At 44.8% G+C, this 27,833-nt stretch overlaps 1 protein-coding gene across 1 annotated transcript; it reads left to right on the top strand.

Annotated features, from left to right (window-relative positions):
* LOC143109701 (uncharacterized) lies at positions 1-27,833 on the top strand. The gene is made up of 23 exons (XM_076272503.1): positions 1-208; positions 1,198-2,191; positions 3,119-3,635; positions 4,085-4,244; positions 4,413-4,520; positions 4,711-4,818; positions 5,669-5,767; positions 6,232-6,345; positions 6,951-7,558; positions 8,219-8,516; positions 8,981-9,168; positions 9,957-10,109; positions 10,506-10,578; positions 11,081-11,460; positions 12,033-12,351; positions 15,323-15,583; positions 15,918-17,554; positions 19,236-19,347; positions 22,031-22,300; positions 22,762-22,821; positions 22,978-23,064; positions 25,556-25,618; positions 26,171-27,833. Exons 2-23 carry the CDS (start codon positions 1,470-1,472, stop codon positions 27,025-27,027), a joined length of 7,194 nt encoding a protein of 2,397 aa, XP_076128618.1. The 5' UTR covers positions 1-208; positions 1,198-1,469; the 3' UTR covers positions 27,028-27,833.

The raw sequence follows: 27,833 nt of genomic DNA, 5'->3' as shown, positions 1-27,833 counted from the left end.
CCACCACGGGATGGACTCACGCTCCAATCGCGGCACTGCAGGAGGAAACACGCGCCATTGAGGTTGATGTGCATGCGCTCTGACTGGCCTTTGCAGCCTAAGCACGATCTGCGAGTGGCGGCCTCCATTGCTGAGTTGGAGGTGTTCGTCGAAGAACAGAAGTCAAGAGACCTTTCAGCGAGAGAACTATAGGCAACAGTTCGATTTGGTTTGTACCCACAACAACATGTAGAGAGAAATAGGGGCATGGAAGGCGAAGCGCGGTGATATTCTGGACTAAAAAGTTAGACCACACCTGGCTAGCTCCAGGGCGGGCCTGGCAAAGAGCTACACGACGAAATTACGCGGCCAGTGTTGGGGTTTCGATGGGAAATCTAATTGGGTTTACATTAGATACGTTTAGAACTTACTTGTGTGACCACTGCTGAAATTGACTGATTGCAACTCGCTTTTAAGAGCCCGTGACCTTGCATTCACCAAGTCTTCGTCAACACAATTTTAGGCCTAGCGTAATCGTGAAGTGGAGAGGCTTGACAGTCGAACAGGAAGTGAACTGAATTGTGTTTTGTATTTTAGCTACGCTTTGGTGACTTTTCGAACATATTCTTTTATTATGTCAGTATTCAACTTCTAATAACGTCTAATAACGAAATTGGTTTAACTGTCATTTCGGCGCTAAATTAGTCATAAATGAGCCTCAGGGTAAAGGCAAATTAGGAGAAATCCATGTTTACATGTTGTTATACGCTTATAGCAAGCTTTTCCCCAATGACTATTATATCGATATTTGCTCTCCATTGAAAATGGCACATGAACCTCAGTTAGTGTATGCCATAGGTGATATGGTTCCAGTGCGTTGGGGTCCCACAAATTTGACCAAGAAATTAAGTTGTTTAAACATGTATTCACCATAGTATTGGATATTTAATTGTGGTGTATGAATCACTCAGTGGGAAAAAGCATTCCACGTTAGAGGTAATTTCCCACACTATGCCTTTGCATTTAAGCGTGTATGCATTTACACTTGGCCTTAATTAATGCTATTTGTAGCGCTTAACTGTATAATGCAGACATCTAGCCTACACATTGTTTCAATGTTATGTAGGCCTTTGGTCAAAGTTGTTATCTGACATTTCTGTAAACTGATTTTCATTAATTACTCTCTTATGTTTGTATCTTTTCTCTCTCCTCTTACAGAATGAGTCACCAACACCTCTCAGGACTTCAGATTTGTAGTCCAGAGCTGAAGCTGTGTGCAGCTTTGAAGCACCATTAAAAACACTCCACTCAGCTCTCTGCTTCAGCCACAGACAACAGACTCGGAGACATGACTGTCTCAGGTGATGAGGAAGAGGTGTAGGACGTGCGCCTCTCATCCTTTTTCTCTCCTCTGTCTGCTGTTGCTACGCCACTGACAAAAAAAACAGCACTGTGATAACCAAGGATTAGCATCTGCTACTAAATCTAAGATGGCCAACCGAAGTGGCACTCTCTGGCCCTCGGAACACGACATGGACAGTGAAATCCGTGTCATGCTGGACAACGACTCAGTGTGGCAGGAGTTCCACAGCATCGAGACGGAGATGCTCTTGACGAGGAAGGGGCGCCGCATGTTTCCTTTCTGCCGCTACAGGCTGACAGGTCTGGCCCCCCGCGGCCTCTACTTCCTCGTCATGGACTTCCAGTTACTGGACGAGCAGCGGTACCGCTGGACAGTCGAGGGCCGGGTGCCATGCGGGCCGAGTGAGACGCATGAGGCGCGCGGCCGCGTCTACACGCACCCATCGTCACCCACCACGGGCTCGGTCTGGATGGAAGATCCGGTAGTGTTCCGCGCGGTGAAGCTGACCAGCAACCTCCAGAACAACGACGGCCTTGTTGTGCTGCACTCCAACCACCGGTACATCCCGCGGCTGCACGTGGTGCCCTTTGACCCCTATGGGAGGAACACGGTCGACCTGGACAGCCCAGAGACGCAGACGTTCGTGTTCCCGCAGACGGAGTTCTACGCTGTCTCGTGCTACCAGAACCCCAGGCTCATCAAGCTGAAGATCAAGCACAACCCGTTCGCCAGCCAGTTCCGCCATGAGGAGATGCAGTCGGACCAGCTCATGCAGTTACCAGCAGGTGGCGCTCATGAGTCCAGCGTTTCTCTCTCCCCCGATTCCAAGCACGCCAAAGGCAACAAGTGGTAAGAGGGGTCGCCACGCAACACACAAGCACAACAAACCAGACAGATGCTGGCTCTGTAGTGAATTTGTTATCAGGAATGAGGGCGGGGCACATTTCAGTCACACTTTCTGTGGGCATGAGCACATCTCTCATAGCAACAACTCCTGCGTCTGAGGCTAAGCAAAACAAAAACATTTTATTTAAGCAACTGATGTTATTTAAGCAATGTGATGTTATATTCTCCTTTTTCAAAATATATCAAACATATATGTGCGCTTGCTGCAAAGCAAAATCCCAACATGACATGCAGTGGGTGGTGGCTAGATAGTAAATTGGCTTGTTGTCGTAGCGGCAGGCAATTGATACAAACAAGCTATTCACTGTAAATGAACATGTCAACTTTTTGAGAAAGAAGCTTATTCACCATCTAACCCCAGAGTAAGATAGGAGGATACATACCCTTCTTGTCTCTGTGTGTGCAATAACCCAGTCTGACACCATTAGCCTAGCTTAGCATAATTCACTAGAAGTGGGTTAGTCCAGTTAGCCTACAGCCCCCTTTTACATTACATTACATTTGGCTGACGCATTTTAGCTATAGGCTAATTGGTCTAACCCACAAGTTGGCATGTTCCTTTAATCCATTTCACTGATATTGCAAAGAGTGTAAATCCACTGATGACAAAGTAGTTAGAGCGGACCTCCCAGATTCAGGAAGTAAAGAATTCCTGTGACATATTTGATTCAACCATTTACCAGCTAATCCTTATTAGTCATTATTAGTCTTATTAGCCAGCTAGGTTAGCAAATTAGTGATATCGCCTGTGTTAAGCACATAGGCAGATCGAATACACGGCAGGACTTTCTTTCTGAACCCGGGATACCTGCCTCTGAAAGTAGTGTTTTGTGTTTGGTTAAACAAGCCTTCCTCTTCTGACTTCCCCAGGGCTAAAAAGCGCTCATCTCTCCCCTCCTCTGCCGAGTACGGACTCGGTGCATCTCCGGTGTTCAAGAAGAGGATGCACCTCTCAGAGCGGTCATTAGGCAATGACTCCTCGCGACTCTCAGGAGGCCTGAACTGCACCGAGGAGATGTTCTGCACGGACGACGAGAGTCAAGATGGTGACGGTGACGACGAGTCCACTCAGTGGCCTCTAAAAGGCCGACCCAGCGCCCCCTCTCTAAAGAAGCAAGTCCCTGCTAAGTTCAAGTCGCGAGCCACTGCTTCCAAAGTGTCTGCACGCACCTTCACCTCAACGCCTCGGGTGATGAAAAGGCCCTCACTGACCTCTCAGAAAACACCAAAGATGCCCCCCCACAGGCGCAAGAGCACCGGCAGCGGGAAGAATGCCAGGGGTTCTAACGCAGTCACGGAAGCACCTTCAGAACCAGCGGAACCATTGGCTTGTGAGCTAGCTGTGGATGACGTAGAGGGCATGCTGTTTGTCTCGTTCTCTAGCAAGGTAATGAGCAGAGACCCTGTCTCCAAGGCTTATGAGAAATGCAGTACTGTGCAAAGTTACTTGTTTCCCTTGCATTAGACTTTCTATGTGTAGATTTTTATACATTTTGTTCTGTTGATTAATACAAAAAACTATTCATGTGATTTCTTTTCACAACTTGCCTCAAACATTTGCTCTTGTCGCTGTAAGTCGCTTAGGATAAAAGTTTCTGATAAATTAATTAATGTAAGCGTAATTGTAGGTAAATGGTAGATGACGTCTGTATACACTTGCTGATCCTGAACCCGTGGTTTAGTCTGTCTGCATTCTCAACACTTCCTCTGATGATTCATGATTCCTCTTTTGTGTAGCTTGCTACCTTTTTATTTTCTGAAGTTGTAAGTGGTGTACTACACGATTCTCTGAGACTCATCCATGATCATGTATGTGTGTGTGTGTGTTGTCTGCAGGATTCTCACGATACCCACGTGCCTTTGAAGAGGCAGCCACCTCCGTTGCCCCCACAGCCTCCGTTGCCTCCGCCACCCCCGTCGCCTCCATCTAAGTGCCCCCCTGTCCTGCAGGTCCAGGTGGCAACCAGGGCAACAGAACCTGAGGAAGTTACTGGAGGTAGAAACAACCCTCGGCTCTATTTGTAGCCCCCTGACCAAAGCATATCAGACCTGTTCTTCTTCCATCGCCTGTCGACATCTTCCTCCCCTGTTGACAGCTCACTCTTTTTCTCCCTTCCTCTTATTCTGTGTGTGTGTGGGTGTGGGTGTGTGTGTGTGTGTGTAGAAGGTCCAGAGGTCCAGCAGGAGAGTATTGTGCAGCTGCAGAAGGTGTTGCTGTTGGATCTGGGGTCTATCAAACACAGACAGGTCATCCATCCTGCTCTGCAACAGGGTGAGTCAACATCAGTTTCTGTTCGCTTACACACACACACACACACACACACACACAGGATGGTGCTGGTGGGGGCAAAAAACACCAAGGCCATCCTCGGAATTCTGCTCCAAGAAACTTCTTGCACACACACACACTCCCACACATGTATCTGCCACCCATTGTTGATATTGTCTGTGCTAATGTGTAGAAGGTCCAGAGGTCCAGCAGGAGAGTATTGTGCAGCTGCAGAAGGTGTTGCTGTTGGATCTGGGGTCTATCAAACACAGACAGGTCATCCATCCTGCTCTGCAACAGGGTGAGTCAACATCAGTTTTCTATCAGTTTCTGTTTGCTTACACACACACACACACACACACAGGATGGTGCTGGTGGGGGGAAAAAACACCAAGGCCATCCTCGGAATTCTGCTCCAAGAGACTTCTTGCACACACACACACTCCCACACATATATCTGCCACCCATTGTTGATATTGTCTGTGCTAATGTGTTGTTTTCTGCTTACACGTTGAATGGAATGTCCACTTGATAATGGACCCATAGTGTTGTACCTCCACATGCATTCAGGCTGATTAAAGGTGTAATTCATGATTTTATGGACACATAGTGCTGCACCTCCTCATGCCTTTAGACTGATTAAAGGTGTACTCCATGATTTTATTGGACCCATAGGATTTAGTAAACTACTCCTTGTGGCCCTTTGTCTATGCTGTCTATGCAGTATGAGCTGAAAAGATCTCAGGTGTTTGTACTGGTCTACCTCAGGAAGTGGCTTAGACCAAGTGATTCCAGCAATGAACACATTGCTCTAGGGGCACAGGAGCAGGGGGATTTAATTGGCTGTTGAGTTTAAACAGAGTGCATACTGAGGCCACTGGTAAATCACCCAGAGAGGGTAGAGGAGTGCCGCACGCTCTGGCTCCTTATCAAGGATTTTATTCATGATAAGGTTTTGGCTTTGGGCCTTCTTCAGATCGTCAGAGTTTTAAATTGAGGCGCTTTCTCTATCCTCAATTTAAATGTTCAAATGTCATATTTCAGAAGGATTGTAGATTGTGCCTGTAACATTTTAATAATCCAGCACACCATCACTCACATGCCATGAGTGTAAGAGCTTCATTTGTGGTGCTTCAATTCTCTCCCTCCAGTTGGCCTGAAGCTGAATCTGGTGGATCCTGAAGTGGCCATAGATCTGCAGTACCTGGGCGTGGCCCTGCCCCTGCCGCCCTTCCCACAATCCTGTGCAGGTAAGGACAGGGTGATGTCACCCTTCTGCTTGTATTGCAAATGTATGGATAGTCAGTTTATATTGCAAAAGTATGGGTTTTCAGTTTATATTGCAAAAAGAATTGATAGGCTGTTTGTGGTGTGACTGTATATATGGATAGACAATGTATAGTGCAATGTATGGGGAGACAGAAAGAGGACATCAGGTGGCTACTTGGGTGAATATAAATGTATGGAATGGAATAAAACACAGGAGAGTGTTTTAATTGGACACAGGGGTAAACTGAAGAGGAGATCATCATTTGTTTTCAGGCTAGACAGTATTCAGTCAGTATCACCACCGAGTTCCCCATCAACAGACACCAATATATAGTTTTAATTTTGTCATCTATTATGGGAGTTTTATTTGGTCTGCTTGACCTGGAAGTTGATTGGGCAACCCGGAAGTTGATTGTTTGTTTTTCTGTGAAACCATTCTATGCAGAAGGGACCATTCCATTTGTTTCGCGCACAGGGAAGACCAATGACCTCACTAAGATAAAAGGCTGGAGAGACAAGTATAGCAGCTCTTCAGACCTCCCCTCTGGCCCGCCACAAGGTGAGTCGGCCCATTGCTGCAAGCAAACAATTCTTGAAAAGAAAAACAGTTCAGTGTTTCCCACAGAATTGAATTCTATTTGTGGTGGCAGGTTTTCAGAATTAATTTGAACAGTTTTTAACAAATTAGCGCAGCATGGTAATGATACTAACTAGATTTAAGCACAATTTTTAGTACAGCCTGGAAACTCATTGTGTGGTAGTCAATGTTGATATTGTGGTTGGCCGCCACAAATAAGTCAATGTATGGGACTGCAGTTTGTGTTGATTTCAGAGACAGGATATGTTGTGTTTCAATGGGAGCTTTGCAGTGCAATGGTGTTTGTCACAGTGATGTGTGTGTTTAAAAAGTAGCTGTGTGAGTGTTATATATGCAGAGTGTTATCTATGTGCCTTGATCTGTGTGTGTGTGTGTGTGTGTGTGTGTGTGTGTGTGTGTGTGTGTGTGTGTGTGTGTGTGTGTGTGTGTGTGTGTGTGTGTGTGTGTGTGTGTGTGTGTGTGTGTGTGTGTGTGTGTGTGTGTGTGTGTGTGTGTTTCAGATGTCAGTGCTGTCTGTATTTAGCATGCTCTTTACTCTTTCTCTGTGTCTGTGTGTGTGTTTCCAGAGAGAGCGGTGAAGGTGCCGTCTGCGTTCAGCAGTGAGCTGCTGGATGAGTACCTGGAGAGTGAAGGCCAGAGCATCAGTGAGCGGGCCGAGACCTTCTCCTCCTTCTCCGACCCGGCTGCTGCTGCAGCCGCCGCTGGCGTGGCCTACAGCTTGCCCTCCACGGGCAGCAGCTACGTGCGCACCTTAGACAGCGTGCTCAAGAGCCACGCCGCAACCGCCAGCGCCATCGCCACCACCAGCACCAGCGCCAGACCAACAGCGGCCACGCGCAGTCCCACGTGGCCAGCTGGTCCCGGTAACGCCAAGCCGAGTCCTAAACCCGGCCCTAGTTCTCACCAAGTGCCCGTCCACTCACTCAAACACAGTCCCATCCCGGGCGGCATGTCTCCAGGCGTGTCGCAGTCGTGGGGCTCCAGAGTGCACCCTGGTGGCAAGGCACCGCTGAAGCGGGACGCCAGTTTAGGCGTCAGCCGCTACACGGGCTTCACGGTGTCACAGCGCCACCTTCAGGCCTTGGAGAAGCATGCGTTCTGCCGTGGACACACCGACACCTACATCACCACGGAGAGGGCCACCGTCGCTCTGAGCGTGCTCCTCACGGCACAGGTGAGGCATTATGGGAGAGTGATGGGGCAGTGTTTCCCATACATTGACTTATTTGTGGCGGCCCACCGCAATATCAACTTGTGAAAAACTATTGTATTCAAGGTAATTCTGCAAACCAACCACCACAAATGGAATTCAATTCTGTGGGAAACACTGTGGGGTGTAGGGAGGCTGTCACTACAGAACACGTATAACTTCCACCTCAAAGGACTACCATCAAAGTGTCTTTATTCTTGTCTAGTATAAGTTTTCCTCATATTTGTTTAGATTCCTCAGTTACTGCTGTGTTGTTCTCCACAGGACTCATAAAGATGTGCCTCATTAGTCTGGTGTAGTTCGCAAGCATACACACAGGCTTTTCCTTATAGTTTTACAACTTATTGCAACACAATGTCCTTCTTTTACCTTAAAATGACTTCAAACTCTTTTTAATGGCACATTGACTTACAACGAGGAGAATGGAGAGTCTGAAATGGTCATTTTGCACTTGGAATTCCTAGTATCGTAATGTTGTTGTCGTAGTGTAGGACCATGACCCTTTTCATCTGTTTCAGACAAAGTGGTACTAAATGGGTACACGGTACATTGACATGTGATGAAAAGGGGAGTTCCTACATTGATGTACTGTAATGAGTGACCCTGCTCTCTGTGTCCTCTCAGGGCTCCGTGAAGGCGGACCGCGTGAGCTGGACGACGGCGGACGTGCTGGGCCCGTGCCAGAGGGACTGCTGCAGGCTGGGGTGTGTGTGTCTCAGCCTGACCAGGGAGCCGCGCGGCCCCACACACTGCCGCAGGCCCCAGTGCATGTTCGAGTGCGCGTGCTTCAGGCACCGGGTGCTGCTCATGAGGCCTCATCCCGACAGCAACACCAGAAACAGCACCAAGACCGGCGCCCAGGGGTGGAGGAAACAGCACGTAGAGAAGACCGCCGACGAGGACCCGAAGTTACTGGCTTACCGTAAGTCTGCAGATATGATGAAGTTACTGGCTTACCGTAAGTCTGCAGATATGATGAAGTTACTGGCTTACCGTAAGTCTGCAGACGTGTTGAAGTGTGAAAATGTGTAGAACTGTATTTTAAGTTCTGAATGAACATAGTTTTCTCCTTACCCAATCCAACATGAAAACCGGTTTCACTGTCTTTAAAGACCCCCTCCAACAAAAATCAAGCTTTAACCTGTAAAATATGCCCATTAGGTGTGTTTATATGTTACAACACTTATCAACAAATTTAGCAGTAAACTTAAACTTATATATCATCATCCCCAAACCAGATACCCTCTCTACTCTCCTATTTAACTCTAGATAGATACTGTAGATAGATAGATAGATAGATAGATACTTTATTGATCCCCAAGGGGAAATTCAAGGGAAATTCAAATTCTCACCATCCCTCCCTCCCTCCCTCCCTCCCTCTTCCAGCCATCTCTGACGCTGATAAGAGCCCCAGGCCATCCCCAGGCCAGCGTGTGCGTGTGCTGTGGGAGGGCAGAGGCAGCGAGACGGACCCTGAGCCCCTGTACAGACCGGAGAGGCAGCGTGTCGACACAGACAGGACCTCCGTCCTCTCAGCAGCGCTCTCCAAACCAGCCAGCAGATCCCAGCCCAGGGTAAGAAGCATGGATGTTTCTGGAACATTAACTTGTCGGAATGTAAGAGTTACCTTCTTCTGTACTTTTAAGGCGCCTTAAGTGATGTTACTAAGCTAAAACACATTTTGTCACATACAGCAAACATCGCCTCACTATCCGCTAGCTGCCTGTGCCCTGAATACACTGTAAAAAAAAAAAACGCAGTGCCTGTGGACTGCCCAGGCTCCAAAAACGGCAACAAAAACAACCAGGTCCAGCCTGGACCATAAAAACATAAAATGTTCCAGACAATAACCGAGGAGATGCGTGTTTAGGAAAGTTTCAATTGCACAGGAGGGAGGGGGAGGGAGTAGTGAGCTAGCTCTCTGTTTTGTTTGAACGTCAACAGAAGTGACGTTACCCAACATCGCTTAGAGCGTCTTTAAACTCCTTGTGAGTGCTTAGATGATCATTTCTGACTTCCAGAATTTTAATTAGTTTAATTAGTTCAAATTATTACATAGTAGTAATTTTATGTTAATCAGTGTTTTTAATAATAAATCACAGTCAATTGTGTTGATTTAGAGTAGAGTAATGCACATATTTATCATTACTTAACTCTATAGTGCTCTCACCTGTGGCGTAATATTTGAAGCCCTCTCTCTGCTAGCTCCCATCTACTGCATGCTAGCCCCCCACCTACTTCACTGTCATCATGTGGTTAGCTTTGGTCAACATTTAAATTGAACTCCCATTGTGTGTACTGGTCACATATTGTATTAGTCCCTGCCTACTGTGATGTGTTGTTGCGGGGTGTGCTCTTGTAGGGTGGTGGTCGTAGGGTGGATGAGGTGGAGAAGGACAGTCCGGTGTACATGTACTTTGACAGCATGATGACGTGTGCGCGCGTGCGGCCCATCAATAGCATGCCGCCGCCCCAGATGCACATCCTACCTTTCGCCATGAACGACAGAGCAAAGGTGAGGTGACCAGTCCTCAAATGTGTTTTAAGTGTGTGTGTGTGTGCTCCATCGACAGTATGCCACATCCAGCATGCATATCTGGTCCAATGTCAACTGTAATGGTGCCAAAGTGAGACACACTGTGTGTGTGTGTGTGTGTGTGTGTGTGTGTGTGTGTGTGTGTGTGTGTGTGTGTGTGTGTGTGTGTGTGTGTGTGTGTGTGTGTGTGTGTGTGTGTGTGTGTGTGTGTGTGTGTGTGTGTGTGTGTGTATGTTTTTCAACAACATGTCATGGCCACAGGTACACAATTCACATTCAGTGTTTACAACAGGGCAGAAGTGAGACACTGTGTGAATATGTGTCATTGTGATTAACATATATGTTAGTGACACATTGATTGTCTTCTTCTCCTAGGAGAAAGCTCATCATTCTCCTGAGACTTCTGTAGGCAAGTTAGACGCTGCACCCTCCCAGAAGTCTGCACAAGGTGAGACATCATAACCCCATTGATTTGTTGAGTTGTCACAGACCAGCATTGGTCACACTGTGTAGGATCTTTTTTAATTAGGACATCCTAGAAGTAATGTAATCTGTGTGGAGTAGTGAATCAACTTTCTCATTTGGCCTTTATGTAGACAGCCAAACAATGTCAGTTACACAGACATTTGGACATACAGACATTCCCTGCTTTATAGTTAGACTACAGTAAAAACAAAACATAGTGATATGTTTTTAGTTAACAGTATTAAATCCAATTTAAAGGAATTATTATTAACTTCAAAATGCTTTAAGCTTTTGATGCCACACTGACTTATAATGAGTAATATAGTGGGTACCCCCTGATTAATATACACTAAATGACACTAATAATAATCACTAAATGGGTTCCCAGTCCATTGATAATTAAATGAATTCCTACATTGTGTGAGTCTCAAAACGAGGTAGACTTTGTGCTTTATGTGTGAATGTGTTTTCTTTATCTGTTGCAGTGGCCCAGAAGCAAGTGCTGGAGACGGAGGCACAGCCAACCAAACTTCTGGAGATCGTCTCCGAGTGCAACTGGGAACCGCACCGCAACCTGGTCCTGAGCGCGCTCAACAGGCGCCTGAAACTGAACCTACTGACGCCGTCGTTCCGGCTGGGGTTCTACCGCGTGCGTTTGCTATCCACCGACCGGCAGAAGGGTCTGAACCACTCCACCATCACCTACAAGCTCAGCATCTCACACATCGACAATGACAGTGACGACGCCGCGGAGAAGGAGAAGTCGCAGAAGAAATTGAAGCTCCAGCCGCCACAGCCCCCAAAGCCCGGCTACCTCAAGGCCTTCAAGCTCAGGCCCAGTGGCTCCCCCAACAGGCTGGTTGAGGTAATTGCTGAATGCTGATTCATTCTGATTATTTGAACAAAAAGATTATTTGGCAAAAACTTTGTTTCCTTGAAACTGTTTTATTTGAACATTATTAATGTGAATATTCCATTCAATAAGAAAATGAATTACAAAGGTTTGCCAAGTAATCAAGAAAACTGAATCAGAAAACTGTTTGTGAACGTTTGCGTTGTTCCTTTGGCGCAGTTGGCCGAGGAACTGGTGGAGCAAAGTGCCAAGATGGCACTCCTAGCAACACCAGAGGTGCCAAGCGTGCACTCCTAGCAAAACACCAAGGTGCCAAGCGGGCACTCCTAGCAAAAAAACCAAGGTGCCAAGCGTGCACCCCTAGCAGAAACACCAGAGGTGCCAAGCGTGCACCCCTAGCAAAACACCAAGATTTTCCAGGAGTGAGACAATCAGTGAGGGTCTCTTATTCTAAGTAGGTTATAGCAACTCAAAAACTGCACATAGAAGAAGGCTTAACCAAGTCCAGTCTATTGTTGGTCAGCTCTGATGTGTAGCAGGCAGATCATGGTGTGTTCTTGAAGCTGATGTTTTGTGTATTTCAGGTGAACGGGAAACACTATGCAAAAGCCAGACTCATGCTGGGTCGAATGGGAGCACTGCATCCAGCCAATCGGCTTGCAGCGTTCGTCACGGGCCGGATGGTGACCTTACCTCAGACGGAGGCTGAAGAGAGGCTCAGGGCAGCGGTCAGAAAGACCTCCGAGGCTCTAGGCTCCTCGGCAGCGTCCTCCCAAACCCAAGAGTCCTCCGTGAGAGAGAGTGCAGCGGTCAGAAAGACCTCCGAGGCTCTAGGCTCCTCGGCCACGTCCTCTCAAACCCAAGAGTCCTCCATGGGAGAGAGGGCAGCACCTGAACCACTGGGTGAGTGGGTCTCAGTGTAAAGGCCCATTCACACCAAGAACGATAACGATAGCTATAAAGAAATATCGTTCTCGTTAATGACTATGTTCACACACAAACTATAACGATAACAACATGAAGAACGATATCGATGGGGATCACTTTCAGAGCGATTTTCAGAACGTTAAAAAGCTAATAGCCAATCAGAACCCATCGGATTTTAACCGTCACATTCATTAACACAAGGAGAGACTTTGTTTATTGGGTCATTCCACGTCAATTGAACCAGGGCCCACGCACTTAGGTCTCAAAATATTCTGAAAAAATTACCAGGTGTACCTATGTTACCCAGGAGACACACTGTAAAATTACTCTTATGTAAGATCAATACTTTCCAAGATACAGCCAGTTTTACAGGGAGAGGGGGGTGTCGATTTTGGTCGGCCTCTTTTTTTTGTCAAAGTCTACAAGCCCACAGCGCAAGAACTAAACCATGTAGGAGGCTCAAATTTTGCATTCTGGTACATAAATAGGAATAGTACGTAGCAAAATCGTCATGTTTGGTCTGGATAATCCTGCATGGTCATAGCTGTCCCTCAAAGTTATTGGAGTTTTTGGCTGGGCTCTGTTTAGGCCTTCAGAAGACATATTTGTACTCAACATAGGCTCTTGATTTATTTTCCTTACTGAGATAAGTAGAAACACTCTCACAAAAAACAATGAACAGAAAATAAATTCCTTCAGGGTCTGAACAGCAGCAGACCTTACAAGTTTGAAAAATTATTTTGGTTCTCATTTTCAGAGCACCCAAACACCCAAACACCTTGTGGGTTTTTATACCTTTTATATTTTTTTCTTTATTCTCCATGATCCTTTCTTTTTAAAAACACCAATTTGACTTGTCTTATGCAAATCTTTCTTTTTCACTTTCCACCCTGAACATGGGCAAAATGTACCATTGAGATCAATATGTTTTGTATAGAGCTACCACAGGTGGCACTCTATACAACCACAGGTGGCACTGTGGTAACTCTAAATAAAACATATTGATGTCAATAGGGCATTTTGCCCATGTTCAGGGTGGAAAATAAAAAAGAAAGATTTGCATAAGACAAGTCAAATTTGTGTTTTTAAAAAGAAGGGATCATGGAGAATAAAGAAAAACATATAAAAAAAATATTTGTATATTCCCACAAGGTGTTTGGGTGCTCTGAAAATGATAACCAAAATGATTTTTCAGACTTGTGAGGTCTGCTGTTCAGACCCTGAAGGGATTTATTTTCTGTTCATTGCTTTTTGTGAGAGTGTTTCTACTTATCTCAGTAAGGAAAATAAATCAAGAGCCTATGTTGAGTACAAATATGTCTTCTGAAGGCCTAAACAGAGCCCAGCCAAAAACTCCAATAAAATTTTGATCAACTTTGAGGGACAACTATGACCATGCAGGATCATCCAGACCAAACGTGACGATTTTGCTACATACTATTCCTATTTATGTACCAGAATGCAAAATTTGAGCCTCCTATATGGTTTAGTTCTTGCGCTGTGGGCTTGTGAACTTTGACAAAAAAAAGAGGCCGACCAAAATCGACACCCCCCTCTCCCTGTAAAACTGGCTGTAACTTGGAAAGTATTGATTTTACATAAGAGTAATTTTACAGTGTGTCTCCTGGATAACATAGATTTTTTTGAGACCTAAGTGCGTGGGCCCTGGTTCAATTGACGTGGAATGACCCTATTGTTGTTCAGTGTGAACGCTTTTATCGTTATGGTTATAATTATCGTTATCGTTCTTGGTGTGAATAGGCCTTAACATCGGTCATTGTAGCATCACTGAGAGAAACTACTGATGGAAACATAAATGGCTGGCTGTGTATGTTGTTTCAGCAATCTAAGCAATGATTCCAGCTTTGCATTATTTAGGCTTTGTCTGTTCTAACATTCTATATGGAGTTGTTATTTGGGTCCATACCAATTTATTCAGATGCCTGATCATGCAGCCCAGAATAGCTGTCAAGATGCCTGCTAAGAAGCATTTTTCCTCAGATAGACATATCCCACCAAAGGAGAACTCGCGCTCCAGATGTTAAACAGTTCCAAGAATTTCTTGACCAAAAATAAATCGAAAAGTTGGTTTGGAGCTGGCAGTTATTGTAGTTGAGTGTGTGTGAACTGGAGTGGGCGTGCCATTCTACAGTTGATTTGCCTATGAACTGGAGTAGGCATGTAGCCTGGCGGGCCATCCTATATCATTGAAATGTATAGTCTGGAATCGAACCATTTACCTCGCTTAATCCAAGGGGCGGGCAGAGAATTGTCTTTCAAACTGCCTAGGCATGCAATAGGCCAGCGCTACGACCATATCCGTATCCGGTCGGCAAAACGGCAAATACATCCTTCTTCGAAAGGAATTACTTAAGTGCATTATGTTGCTCAACTTTCAAAGAAAAGCACAAGTCCAACTCCTCCAAAGTTGACGCCAACGCCAATTCAAACAACCGCTCTTCGTTAGCCATAGCCACCTTCTTTGTTCACCGTCACAGGACTGTCGTTATCCTGTTAAGCCCGCCTTAAGACTCTCTAACAAAATAGAGCGCTGTGATTGGATGAAGTCCACGGCGTCAGCCAATAGAAATCCCTATGGTTTGATACTAGACGTACAGTCTGAGCAAATTAATTTGCCGCCGCTAGGGTGCGTCTAGATTTCTAGGCTAGTAGGCGTGCCTTAGTTATGTACGCAAGACCCTCTGCTGATGAGGTATTCTTGGTTCCGTTCAAGACTGATGGAAATGCGGGCTAGTTCACAGGATTCTGAACGGAACCAACTCAAGAACCAGATCTCTAGAGGCCATTATACTCACATATGAAGACATTAGCTGTTACCATGTACGGTAAATGATAGAAAACTGCAGTGTTTAGATTAACATTGATGTTGATCTTCATAAACAATGTATAGATCTCAGTGTGTGATTTTGTTCATGTTTTGTTTCAGCTGATGCTCCTCCAAAAGAACCTTGTGCCTCTCAGCTTCTCTACATCCCCATTGGTTCTCCCGATGGAGTCACGCCTACTGCCCCATCGACCCTTGATCCTTCCGGTTTGGTGACCCACGCCCAGAAGGTCATGCTGAAGCCAGTGGGCAGCACCCAGAAGGGCGCCCTCTACCGTCAGCCCAACGGCCAGCTGGTGCAGCTGGTGCCCCTGAAGCCGCTCCAGGCCATCAGGCCCAAACCCACCCCAGGTTCTGCTCCAGGTCAGTTCAGTGGGCTTCATCACACAACCACAAGCCTGGCCTCGAATTCAACTGAATTACACAGTTGGGAATTTAATTGAAATTAATTGAATTAAACAAAATGTAACTGAATTGCACAGTGTTGAATTGAAGTGAGAGGCTGGTTCTAGAGCTGATCTAGTGGTTCTGCACTAGATTAGCGTAGGGGCCTTTAAAATGTTATGGAATGAATCGAAAATGAACTAGTTTTAGATTAAAATTCATGTTATTGATCTGATATTGCTGGCTTGTCACATCATTGAACGTGGTGTCAGATGTTAATGTCCGGCTACTTGTGCTTGTGCCTTTTGAACAGGCATTCAGAGTGGCTTCCTTACACCCAGTGGTCCTTGGCCAGAAAACTCCTCTTCCTCTCAGGACGGAAGCACAGACCCAGACACTCCTCCTGTCACTCCAGACGCCTCGGCTGTCGTAGCCAAGCGTTTCTCGCTGTCAGGGAAGAGCACCATGTGCATCTCTCAGGGTTCCGCAGCCGTCAGAACCCTGCCTGGAGTCGGAGCCTTCTCCTTCAGGATCTGCCCTCCCTCGGAGCAGTCCAAACCACAGGAGCTGGACTCGCAGGTGCTCGGGGAGGACCAGAACCCTTCTCAGAACATGAGCTCCTCGCTTGCCCTGCCAGGGGGGTTCACGCTGATTCAGCTGCCAAAGGCTTCTGACGGGGAGGTGAAGATGTCTGTGGGGGGTGCTAAGACCGCTGCAGCAGCATTCCCTCAGGCTACTGACAAATCATACGGAACGTTGTCCAGAAAGGGTTCTAAAATAGCTGGAATGTCTAAGCTGGATACTCAAATCACCGGAACATTGGCGAAAGAGAGGAAGACGATCGTTGCCCCTGTGGTGATTCCTAAGACCGCTGCAGCAGCATTCCCTCAGGCTACTGACAAATCATACGGAACGTTGTCCAGAAAGGGTTCTAAAATCGCTGGAATGTCTAAGCTGGATACTCAAATCACCGGAACATTGGTGAAAGAGAGGAAGACGATCGTTGCCCCTGTGGTGATTCCTAAGACCGCTGCAGCAGCATTCCCTCAGGCTACTGACAAATCATACGGAACGTTGTCCAGAAAGGGTTCTAAAATCGCTGGAATGTCTAAGCTGGATACTCAAATCACCGGAACATTGGTGAAAGAGAGGAAGACGATCGTTGCCCCTGTGGTGATTCCTAAGACCGCTGCAGCAGCATTCCCTCAGGCTACTGACAAATCATACGGAACGTTGTCCAGAAAGGGTTCTAAAATCGCTGGAATGTCTAAGCTGGATACTCAAATCACCGGAACATTGGTGAAAGAGAGGAAGACGATCGTTGCCCCTGTGGTGATTCCTCCAATGGTCTTGGGAACACCGAAGCCTAGCTACATATCACCTAGAACAATTAAACAGGCTTCTGAAACACCTCAGGCTAGTAACACATCAATTAGAACCTCCAGACAGGCTTCTGAAACACCTCAAGTTAGTAACATATCACATAGAACATCCCAACAGGATTCTGGAACACCTCAGGCTAGTAACACACCAATTAGAACCTCTAGACAGGCTTCTGAAACACCTCAAGTTAGTAACATATCACATAGAACATCCCAACAGGAATCTGGAACATCTCAGGCTAGTAACACATCAATTAGAACCTCCAGACAGGCTTCTGAAACACCTCAAGTTAGTAACATATCACATAGAACATCCCAACAGGATTCTGGAACACCTAAGGCTAATGTAGCTGCAGTTCCTCCCAAGGCCACCGGGACAATGCACAGAGGTCCTGAAATCCAGCAGTCCTCAGAGCGGGGCACAAAGGTCCACCCCACACCGGAGCCGCTAAATCACATCATTAAAGAACGGCAGCGCCGCGTGGTCCAGGAGAACGGCTTCAAGAGGCTCAAAGAGGTGCTGCGCATCAGCAACCTCAAGGTCACCCAGCAGGACATCCTGGACCAGGTAGGCTGCCATCCGTCCCACGCCGGACATCCGACACATCGCCCTGTGCTCTTCAACTCCATTTGCACATTCATGTGGCGGGTCTGTACACTAGAAAGGCTGCGAGGGGTCATTTTGAGAAATGACTTTCTTAAAAAAGAAAAAATAGTTCTGCTGCTTTTGAGTTTAAATTCCAACGGTCAAAATGAAAAGTTCTAGTAGTTTTGAAATTGTAGGCAGCTCTAGTGTTAAGTGTCACCCTAGGGCAGGGGTCTCAAACTCCTCAAATCCGGCCCGCGTCCGGCCCAATTCCGGCCCGCGACCTATGTCAAAATAATAATGTAATCCGGCCCTTGAGGGTACCGGTATTTTTAATTGCGACAAACAACGATACTGATTAAAATAGACGATAGATCCAAGTACGGTGACAAATCTCATTTGTACTCTCCTCCATTATTTGCTAGACATCCAGAGCTTGATTCAAACCAAAATTGCTGCACAACGTTTTCAGGAAATACTTGTATTACACACGAGAAACACGAAGACATGCATTTGTAATGACACGGAAGCGATGCAATAGTTTTGCACAAATTGAAGCAGACATAGCAGGCCTAGACCAACTGTTGAAAAACGTTCACGTGTGATGAAGTCTTGGGTAGGCCACGTTATTCACCTATTCTGATTCTGAGGGAGAATATCCTGTTGGAGATTATGATCAATCGTCTATTGACAGTGATGGTCACGATGTGAATGGAGGTGCGTCTTTTCGCGTATACCACGGTGTCCACTAAGCATACCATGCTTATTTCGACCCTCTGCCCAACATAGCTTGGAGGTTGCAGTGTAATCGTGATGATGGTGTCCGTAATGGACGTGGTACAGACAGCAGGGGTTGTAGAAATAGGGCTCTGAAGAGAACTACAAAGTCACCGGCGATATAGGAACTGATTTGACCAGGATACTTTATTGTAGGCCTTGTGGTTATAGGCTAGTAATAGTTTACTATCGTTGGTATACATCTTAGGTGTTTTCCTGTTAATTTGTTATGTGGGTAATATGACAAAAAAGAAAGTAAATCTGCTCAAATATGTTCATCCAGTATTTACTGAAAGGTGCATAATTTGCTTGCTATCCAGTGGCAAATTAGATGGGTAAATGTACAACTTTTGTTTATACTCAAAGATTTTTACATTTACAGTAGGACTTTATCTCTGACCACTTTCAAGCCATGGCCTTTTGAAGTTTTGATATAAAAATTCAATGGTGTTGCTTTCTTAACCCTGACCCCTAGTTTGCCAGGTTTAAAACAGTTGAGAGGGGAAAAAATTATTTGGTGTGAAACACACACATAGGCCTACTTGTTTTTATGCTTTTTTGTTTGTTTTTATAATTTGTATTAATATTTATTTAATCATTATTTTATTTATAAGCTAAGGTTGCTAGCACAGGTGAAAAATAGATAAAAAGTCTTGCACTTTCTGTTTGTAGTTTTGTGTTTGAAAATACAGTATTTGAAAAAAAAAAACATAGCATTTTAGGAAATAGCTGTTCTTTTTTTGTATTATTCTTTAACACTGACGTGGCCCTCCAATGAGATGACATTGGCAGAAGTGGCCCCCAGCTCATTTGAGTTTGAGACCCCTGCCCTAGGGCAACAGGCAGCATGTGTGTTTGACTGTTGTTTCCTGTGTCTCTCTCTCAGGCCCGGCTCATCATTGGCGCATTGAAGACCAGAGAGAGGAGCTTGGAGAGGAGGAAGGCTGCCCTGCGTGAAACACAGTCCGTCTATATCAAGACCATCTCAGACCTGTCCGGTAAGGATCTGTGTGTGTGACTAACAGGCAGACTGCACCAGGCATGTAACTGAAGTATTCCATTTGCGGAGCGTACAAATAGTTTTGGAGGACTGGTCTAATTTGTTTTAATGTTCTCGCTGCGGTCATGTCTGGTGTAGCCAGTTCCATTGATTTTAGTGGAAGCTGTTGTTGCAGCATATGAAGCAAACAAAACGCTTCAGCGGGGAACTAGCTGCAGCAGATTGACCCTGACAAACCAGCAGTAGCTTGACCTATTGGAAGCCTGCCTATGTGCTCAGCCAGCTTTAATCAAATTAAATAATACATGTGTAGCTGGTAAACTATTAAAAAGAGAAAATTCTCCCATGGTTAAATTAGATTCTGTCAAAGTTTAGGGTGTTCATCAAATGGGGTTTCAAAAACGGAGGCTCTCATGTAAAAAGATATATAGAGCAGCGGTCCTCAAACGTTTTCTTCATAGGGCCAGCTCACTATGCCTGGCTCTAAGAGAGGGCCAGAGACTCGGAGTATGTCAGTAACTGTAAATAGCTTAGTGCTGTGAACAACAGCAGTCTACCTTAGTTGAAAATTAATCCATTACGTTTAATCATAGGCTATTGCAATCTAATACCATTGTTAGCTGTGTTTATTTTATATTGCCATCATGCCATATCAATTTAAAATGCAGTTCAACATGGAAATAGCTCACTGTTTCATCAATGCCCTTGCACTGCTAACACCCAAAACTACACAATATATATATTTTGTATATTCCATAATCTGCCCATAAACATGTGCAATATACCTATTAATTATGTACAGTACAACAGTGTATAGTTAGGTAAATACAGGTTTTCATGTCTACAGTGACAGAAAAGGAGTATAGAGGGCTATGTACTAGTGTTGCACGGTGCACTGATACTACAAAAGTATCGCAATACCCTGAAATTAAAAATGTCACGATGCCTAATTTTATTAGTATCGATACTTTTGAGAATGACCGTGTTCTTTTGAAGTAACATGCGTGTGCACAAGGCATGCTTCTAGCACCTCCTCCCCTAACCTGTGGCTGTGCGTCTTTTCTCCTCACACACACATAAGCAGAGCTGTCGTGCTATAAACAGCGAGACATGGCTGCTAGTTCAAGTGATGCTATGGTAACACATAATAATAGGCTAATATCAAGTTGATTTGCTCACTTGCATCTCTCAAGTTTGTGTTGCTAACCTACCTAGGCTGTGGGATTTTGGTCATTTAGGCCTACTATTTGGGTTCAATGTAATTTAGAAATAGGCTAAGCAACCATCGCAAACTTTTACATCTGAAGGGAGATCCTTGCTAACTATCCCGCTAGCTCAGGTCATGTTTGACAATAGTGCTCGCTAAAATCATTAATGGACATTGCAAGACACTTATCTCTTCTCTGATCCCAGAAAGATTTTCTTGGACTTTTATTTTATCTAATGACATACAAAACATAATTAATTGCATCCACATATCCTTATGCGCTATGTGCAACTTTTATTCACTAGACTAAAACCGTGAGTCAAGGTCAATTACTCTCACGTATCTCTTAAAGTGACAGGCACTCAATTACACCTACACATCACCAATGTGCACTCAATTAGACCTACACACCACATTAAAGATATGCCTAAGTGTAATAGTTTAAAAATATGTATAGTTTTAGAATAGTTTTCAAATTGCTAAATATATTTACTAGTAATTATGCAGAATATATGAAATATGACATAAGCCATCATTTTCCATGTGTGTTTGTGTGGAGAGAGTCAAGAAGAATCTGGGATGGCCACTGGTGTGAATGATCACACTACAATATATTCAATATTACTGATGATGATTATGTCAAGGTGGTGGGGCCCCCAAATCAAATACTGTACATTTTTTAAAAAGTAGAAGTATCGAAATCGCAATTCTTGACTTGGTATCGGTATCGAAACATTAATTTTGGTATCGTGACAACACTACTATGTACAGAGAGTATAAATAGAAATTATATATAAATTCTATAAACTCACTCTGAAGAAGACGCATGGGCGTCGAAACGTTAGTCGATTTGCACTAGGCTAATAAAAAATCACTTAAAGCGTTGTGTGCTCCGGTCCTGCTCCTTGATTAGTTAGACCTTGGTTCTCCTCTTTTGACTTCTGTGTCCTGTTCCGTGAGCACCAACCAGGCTGAAGCGCAAGTGACCCCCTTCTACTATATATATTATTGTACATAATTAATCTCTCGTTTACATAACTGCACAGAATACTGTACGCAACCTGCACTTTGGTATTTAATGCTTCTGTTTCACATCTGGTTGGATGTCAACTGCATTTCATTGGCTCTGTACCTGTACTCTGCTGAATGACAATAAAGTTGAATCTAATCTGAAAAAAAAAAGTTGTGAACAAGCAATATCCTAAAAATAATTTAAAGTTCTCAAACTATTAGAGTTTTATGCTATGGTCACAAAATACCCTTCTAAATAGAGTAGCCATCAGAGGACAGAAATGCGTCATTTGTAGCGATACAATCTGTCACATCAGGTAGGCTGCTACATTGTTGGCAGGTAGGCCTACATTTCATTCCGTTTTCAATGGCAAACTCGAAACAACCACCAGTGGACACAAAACGTACTACATGTGTACTGTTAAGACTCGCCATAGAGAATGAATGGCCTTGTCCTCCTCAGGGAAGTCGGAGGAGCAGATCAGGAAGAAGCTGCAGGAGACGAGCAAGCGGCAGCGTCTGCTGGAGCAGTACCGCCAGAGGCAGAGCGAGCGCAACAAGCCCAGCCAGACGCAGCTCACGGCCAAGGAGTGCGACTGGCTCACCGAGCGCTTCGCCATCTGGAAACGCCACAAGAGGAAGCGCAAGAGGAAGCAGCTGCTCGAGGACCAGGAAGAGGAAGCTACTGGAGTGGAGCCCGCCGTGGGGACCCTCAAACCCAGCTGGCGCTCAGGCAGGTTTTTAGGGGGACCCCTCATAGGGGGTTGGGGTGGGCCTGCCGAGCTGGTTTCCAGGGTCTGTCAAAAGCAGTAAAAAATATTAGGTTTTGAGGTGTTGGTAGGACTGTTAGCCTAGCTCACACCATTTCCAAGGGGCGTAACTAGCAGTGAAATTAAACAAAGTCCAGAAAACATATTTTTCCTGTAATACTTAAGCTATTAGCGCAGCCATCGTATTTTGTAAATCACTGTGAATTGGGGAATTGCCACACGGAGCTGCAGAGCAAATTCAAATGCTGTTCACATGGCTCATCACAGCTTGGCAACCAGGCATGAGGTTTCGGTTGCCAAAGCCAACCAAATCTAGTTGCCACTTGTAACAATTTGATAGCCAAGGGCAACCAGGCAAGCATTAATGTGGAGCCCTGGATGGTCACCAGGAGTGTGTGTTAAAGTTTGCTTTGCTGTTTTACAGACGTGAAGGCCAGAGACTCTCCTGAGCTCAGAGCTGCTCTGCTGACGCCGGGAAGCAACGGTAGGCAAAACCTTACACTTTTAACACTATTAACTACTTAATCGTGGTTAATATGTCATTTAATTCCACTACCTGATAAGCAAGTTTTGCTAACCCTAGTGTATGTGGCGATGGTGGATTTTATTCCATTTAATTTATTTCTGGTTGTTTTGTTAGCAGCGCAAGTTAGCAGTTCTAGCCAGCTGTCATCACCTAGCAACAGTGGTGCACAAGGACAGCAGAATATTCCATCATCGGGATTAGGTGAGATGAACTAGCCCCTTTATGGAACGCTGGTCATTATCGGTAAAATAAGTCCCTTCAGGGCAAAGCAAGACCCCTCTGCTTGCCCATCAGGGTCTGGTTCGTTCTGTCAGAACTTATTTTCCCAATAATGACCGGCATTCCATACGTTATCCCTTACATAACTATTGCAGGTTTCTAAGTGTGTGTGTGTGTGTGTGTGTGTGTGTGTGTGTATGTGTGTGTGTGTGTGTGTGTAAGCATGATATAGAAAAGTATGTAACTAGAGATTTCCGATAATATCGGCCCACCGATATTATCGGCCCGATATTAGCATAAAAATGTAATATCTGTTAATATCGTTATCGGATTTTTTTGCCTTAAAACCGATAAAAATAATGCTTGCGTTACACCCAAATAGTGCCTATGCGCTCCTGAAGCGTTTACCGGCGGACAGATGATGACCTCATCAAGCTGCGTCTTGAAGCATACAAACAGAGAATGTCTAATAAGGAGAAGTCTTAGAAGGGCTCTGATACAAACAAGCGTGGATGGCTGCAGTAACAAACTTGCTCGCTCTGTTTCAACATTATGTCTGTGGTTTGGAATTGGCCATGGCCGTCGTAGCCCCTTGAGTTGGCCGTGACGCCCCTTTGAAAATCAGAGGTTTACAGGCCACGGTGGCCTTGGTGCCCCCTTCTTTAAATATTCTGCTTTGCGTCCTACTAATAGCGATATATATTTAGCCTATGGCCAAATTACGCAGTGGAGAAAGTGACAGCGCAAGAAAGTGCGTCCAAATTAACCCATTCTTCTCAGTTGAACTACTCGCGAAGTAGCCTACTCATCACACAGACATCACAAGTATCACATGAAAGAGCTTTTTCTCAGCTTTTAAACGATGTTAGCCGCTAATTGCTGTGGTGAACGGTTCGCGAGAAAAGTAAATAATATCATTCAATCATAAATTCTACTGAAGGTTTTGCGTCCATCTCCCTACCCATTCATCTCGGTGGAATACAGAACCCTTCGTTTAACATATGACAAACCATATATCAGAATAAACAGCAGACCTTACCGAACAGAAAGGTGTAAATCAGTCCCCTGTACAGTTAGCCGTTCCAGGCTAATCCCGTTTTGAATTTGCAGTAAATTTCAACATACATGGATGTCTCCAAATTTGGGATTTAAGTTTTACACTGTGTTTAAATTGTTACACATTATTTCATAACGGGCCAAATACAAAACAAATATTACAAATGTCGCCTAGATATCGGTAAATCAGAGGACAGCTGACTGTAAGAGTTTGTGAAAGTAGCCTTAATGATCACAAAATGCTAAGCATGCATCTAGGCTATTTGAGTTTCTTGCTGAGCTGTGCTTAAATTGTTCAATACATGATTTCATAACAGGCCAAATATAAAATAAATGTTAAATATAGCCTAGATATCTGAAAATATTAGATGATCAGATGATTTACAGTTATATGTAATATGTCATGTTTTATGTTTTTGTAAACAGTGTGATGCAGGTCTACTGCAGTGAATACAACTTTGATCATTTTTATAGCCTACTACTGTATAGTTAACTTTGGCCTTGGTGCCCTGACATGTGGCCTTTGTGCCCCCCACCAAATATGCCCAACTGAAGGCCAAGTGGCCTTGCCCCTAAAATGGTGAAATTCCAAGCCTGATTGTGGGTATGGCCCGTTATGTACTTCACCTCAAGCCTGAAGTATTTTTTGTAGCTCAAACAAATGTTTTCAAAATTGTGCAGTATAGTTGCTTGCCACATTGTAATTGACTCATATTTGTGCATTCATTCAATTTAGGTGATTGAGTTTTAGTTAAAGAAACAGTTCATGAAGCATCCTACAAATGCAGGCTCATTTAACACAGAAAATGGGTAGCCTGTCATACACTATGCCTGTTATTTTAGTTGGCTTTACATTCTGCTATGTTGCACATAGTTGTTCAGGTGCAATGTTTTATCATTTGTGAAGAAGTCAAATTTGCCCTATTTGTTGTGGGCATTGTCAAGATTATCTCAGGGAGAGTGTAATCCAAACTGTTGTTTGAGACAATTAAAAAATAAACATGGCACTTTTTCCCTAAATTTTTCTTATTTTGCACAGACAATGTTAACATTTGGAAAGCCTTGTTGCATTCAAGAATGCATCCAGTGGGGCATCACAATAACATTAAGCATGTTGTGTTAATTCCACAACAGGAGATATGTGATGTTACCTAAATTAGTTTTGAGGAAAAATAACCCACATATCGACATCGGTATCGGCTGATATCGGAATCGAAATTTGAGAGTTGGACAATATCGGCATATCGGATATCGGCAAAAAAGCCAATATCGGACATCCCTATATGTAACTACTACAGGTTTTTAAATGTGTGTGTGACCCTTAGCTTTACAAAAGCAGCTCCACCCACACAAATGAACCTAAAAACTGTAGACTGCACTATATAATACCACTTTAATGCTTTATTTTCTTTTACAGATATAAACAAGGTGCTATCGCTACTCAAGGTGAAATCCCTGCCCCCTCAATACAGCCATTTAGGTAATGTCTTTTCTTAGCATTCCTCTGTTAATTGGTAGTGTCACCCCGCTGCTTAGATAATGACTAGATTTTTTTGCTTTGCTTTTTCACTTCACCAAGAAAATGATATTGTAGGTGTGACACATTTGACAGTCTGTCTGTTTGTTTGTCCATCTGTGTGCAAGATCGTACAAAAATCACAAGTTCAGTTTTCATGGAACTTGATAGAAAGGGGTGGCTCCAACTCATGGGGTGACTCAATCTTACTTCTCTTCTAGTGTGTCTTTGCCGTCGTTTCGTTAGAAGATATCTGTTTAACCCCCTTTCCCATTCAGTTTTTAACTGATTGTGAACCAGGGACCACCATTCTGACTAATTCTTGCGTAACCCCAGGACCACCACTGAATTCCGAACCACTGAAATACTGATTTCTTCATTGCAACTACATTACTGAATCCATGGTCAGGGACCACCAGCAATGTCCTCACGGACCACAAGTGGGCCGCGGACCAGTGGTTGAGAAACAGAAGATATGTGTTTAACTCCCTTTTTTATTATTTTGTTTATCCTCAGGCGGACCTGTGAAACTGCTCCTTGTCCCAGTCTTGACAAACGTTGGCAAACCTGATGAGAAAGCTGATGCAGAGGCCAAAGACCCGGCAGCGTTGACGGACACCCCGAGCACTGCCGACGCCACGGAGACATCCTCTGTGCATGCTGGGAAAGTCACCTTCAGTCCTTTTTCACTCAAACCTGGGACAACAGAGGGACCATCCGTCTGCAATGGCAGAGATCTGAAAGGAAATTGCCAGGCTGTGGACAGCTCTGATGACCACTCCTCCGAGTCACTGGCAGAGGATGCTGGGAACATCTCCCCTAGTGGGCCGGTAGATGCCTCAAGCTCGGAACACAAGAACGAGAGTCGGCCCAAAGAGGTCCCTACTCCAGGGGGAGGGGAGGTTCCGGGCTGCAACATTGAGAAACCGGAAGAGCAGCCATGTTCAGATGTTGCCATCGCCACGGAGAAGGCAGAACATCAGTGTGTGGACGAGAGCGTGTCTGCAGCTGAGGCCAATATGGCGAATGTGCATGCAAAGCAGCCAGCTCCAACACCAACAACCCTCGTGGAGAACGGTGTCCCAAAACGCAAACGAGGCAGGCCACGCAAGCATCCCAAGGCTGAACGAGGCAGGCCACGCAAGCATCCCAAGGCTGACGACCCCACACCCAAAACCCAGCCTGCACCGCCACCACCACCCAAAACCCAGTCTGCTGCACCTCCACCCAAAACCCAGTCTGCTGCACCTCCACCCAAAACCCAGTCTTCTTCCAAACACTCTCCCAGGCTGCAGGCTCGTCATCTACGGAGCCACTTGCCGGTGACCACACGTACACACACACGAAGAGGAAAGAGGAGGGGACGGAGATGAGAAAACACACACACACACACACACACGGAAGGGATACTGAGGAGCCCACACACTAAGCAGCAAAGAAAGACATGACAGACATACACGAGCGAAGAGAAGAAGTTCACTACTGGAGAATAATGCTTTGACAAGGAGAAAACTGTCGGGGGGGGGGGGGGGGGTTGCTTTTGAAATGAGTTTTCCATCCATCCCACAGACAACAGGAAGCTCGCATGAGTGTTACATTTCCCTTTATTTACATAGCAGATGACCTCGAGCCCTCTGATTTCTATAAGCTAAATTATGCCTGAATCTCAGTTCAGAGACAACACAGCACTGTACAACTGCAGGAATCCATAACCACTCAGGAATGTTTCACACTGAAAACAACTCTAAACAAATGTCTGTTGCATTGATGTGTTTTTTGTTTTCTACTGAATTACTAAACCAATGTCTTTGAGTTGATGTGTTTTGTTTCCTACTGAATCACAAGGAAGAATACTACAGCAAAAAATAGAGCAGACCCTATTTCTCGAGTGTTTTTGTAAAGCATTAAATTAATGTGTTGCTAATGCATGAATCATTGGTGAGCACGAATGTTAACTCTACCCCATATTGGGGACTTCCTTTTTGCTTTAAACATTCCGGTCTCTACCTACAAGAGTGCATATTTAAGTGCCTGAACAATAAATTGTGATGATACAGGTTTCTTCTTTAGACACATGAAATATTGGGTTGTAGATTGTATTGTAAACCATAGAGGAGTTGATCATGCCTTCTGTAGTTGTGAGAACGCCACTGTGATTTGTTCAATAAACTAACCCTGA

The sequence above is a fragment of the Alosa pseudoharengus genome, unplaced genomic scaffold (genome assembly GCF_046254945.1).
Source record: "Alosa pseudoharengus isolate Yale_2024_CS ecotype anadromous, Long Island Sound unplaced genomic scaffold, YU_APseudo_1.1 YU_APseudo_1.1_scf_7, whole genome shotgun sequence".
NCBI classification, from domain to species: domain Eukaryota; kingdom Metazoa; phylum Chordata; class Actinopteri; order Clupeiformes; family Clupeidae; genus Alosa; species Alosa pseudoharengus.
Note: the sequence above shows the minus strand (reverse complement) of the source record. Positions and strands in the feature narration are given on the sequence as shown.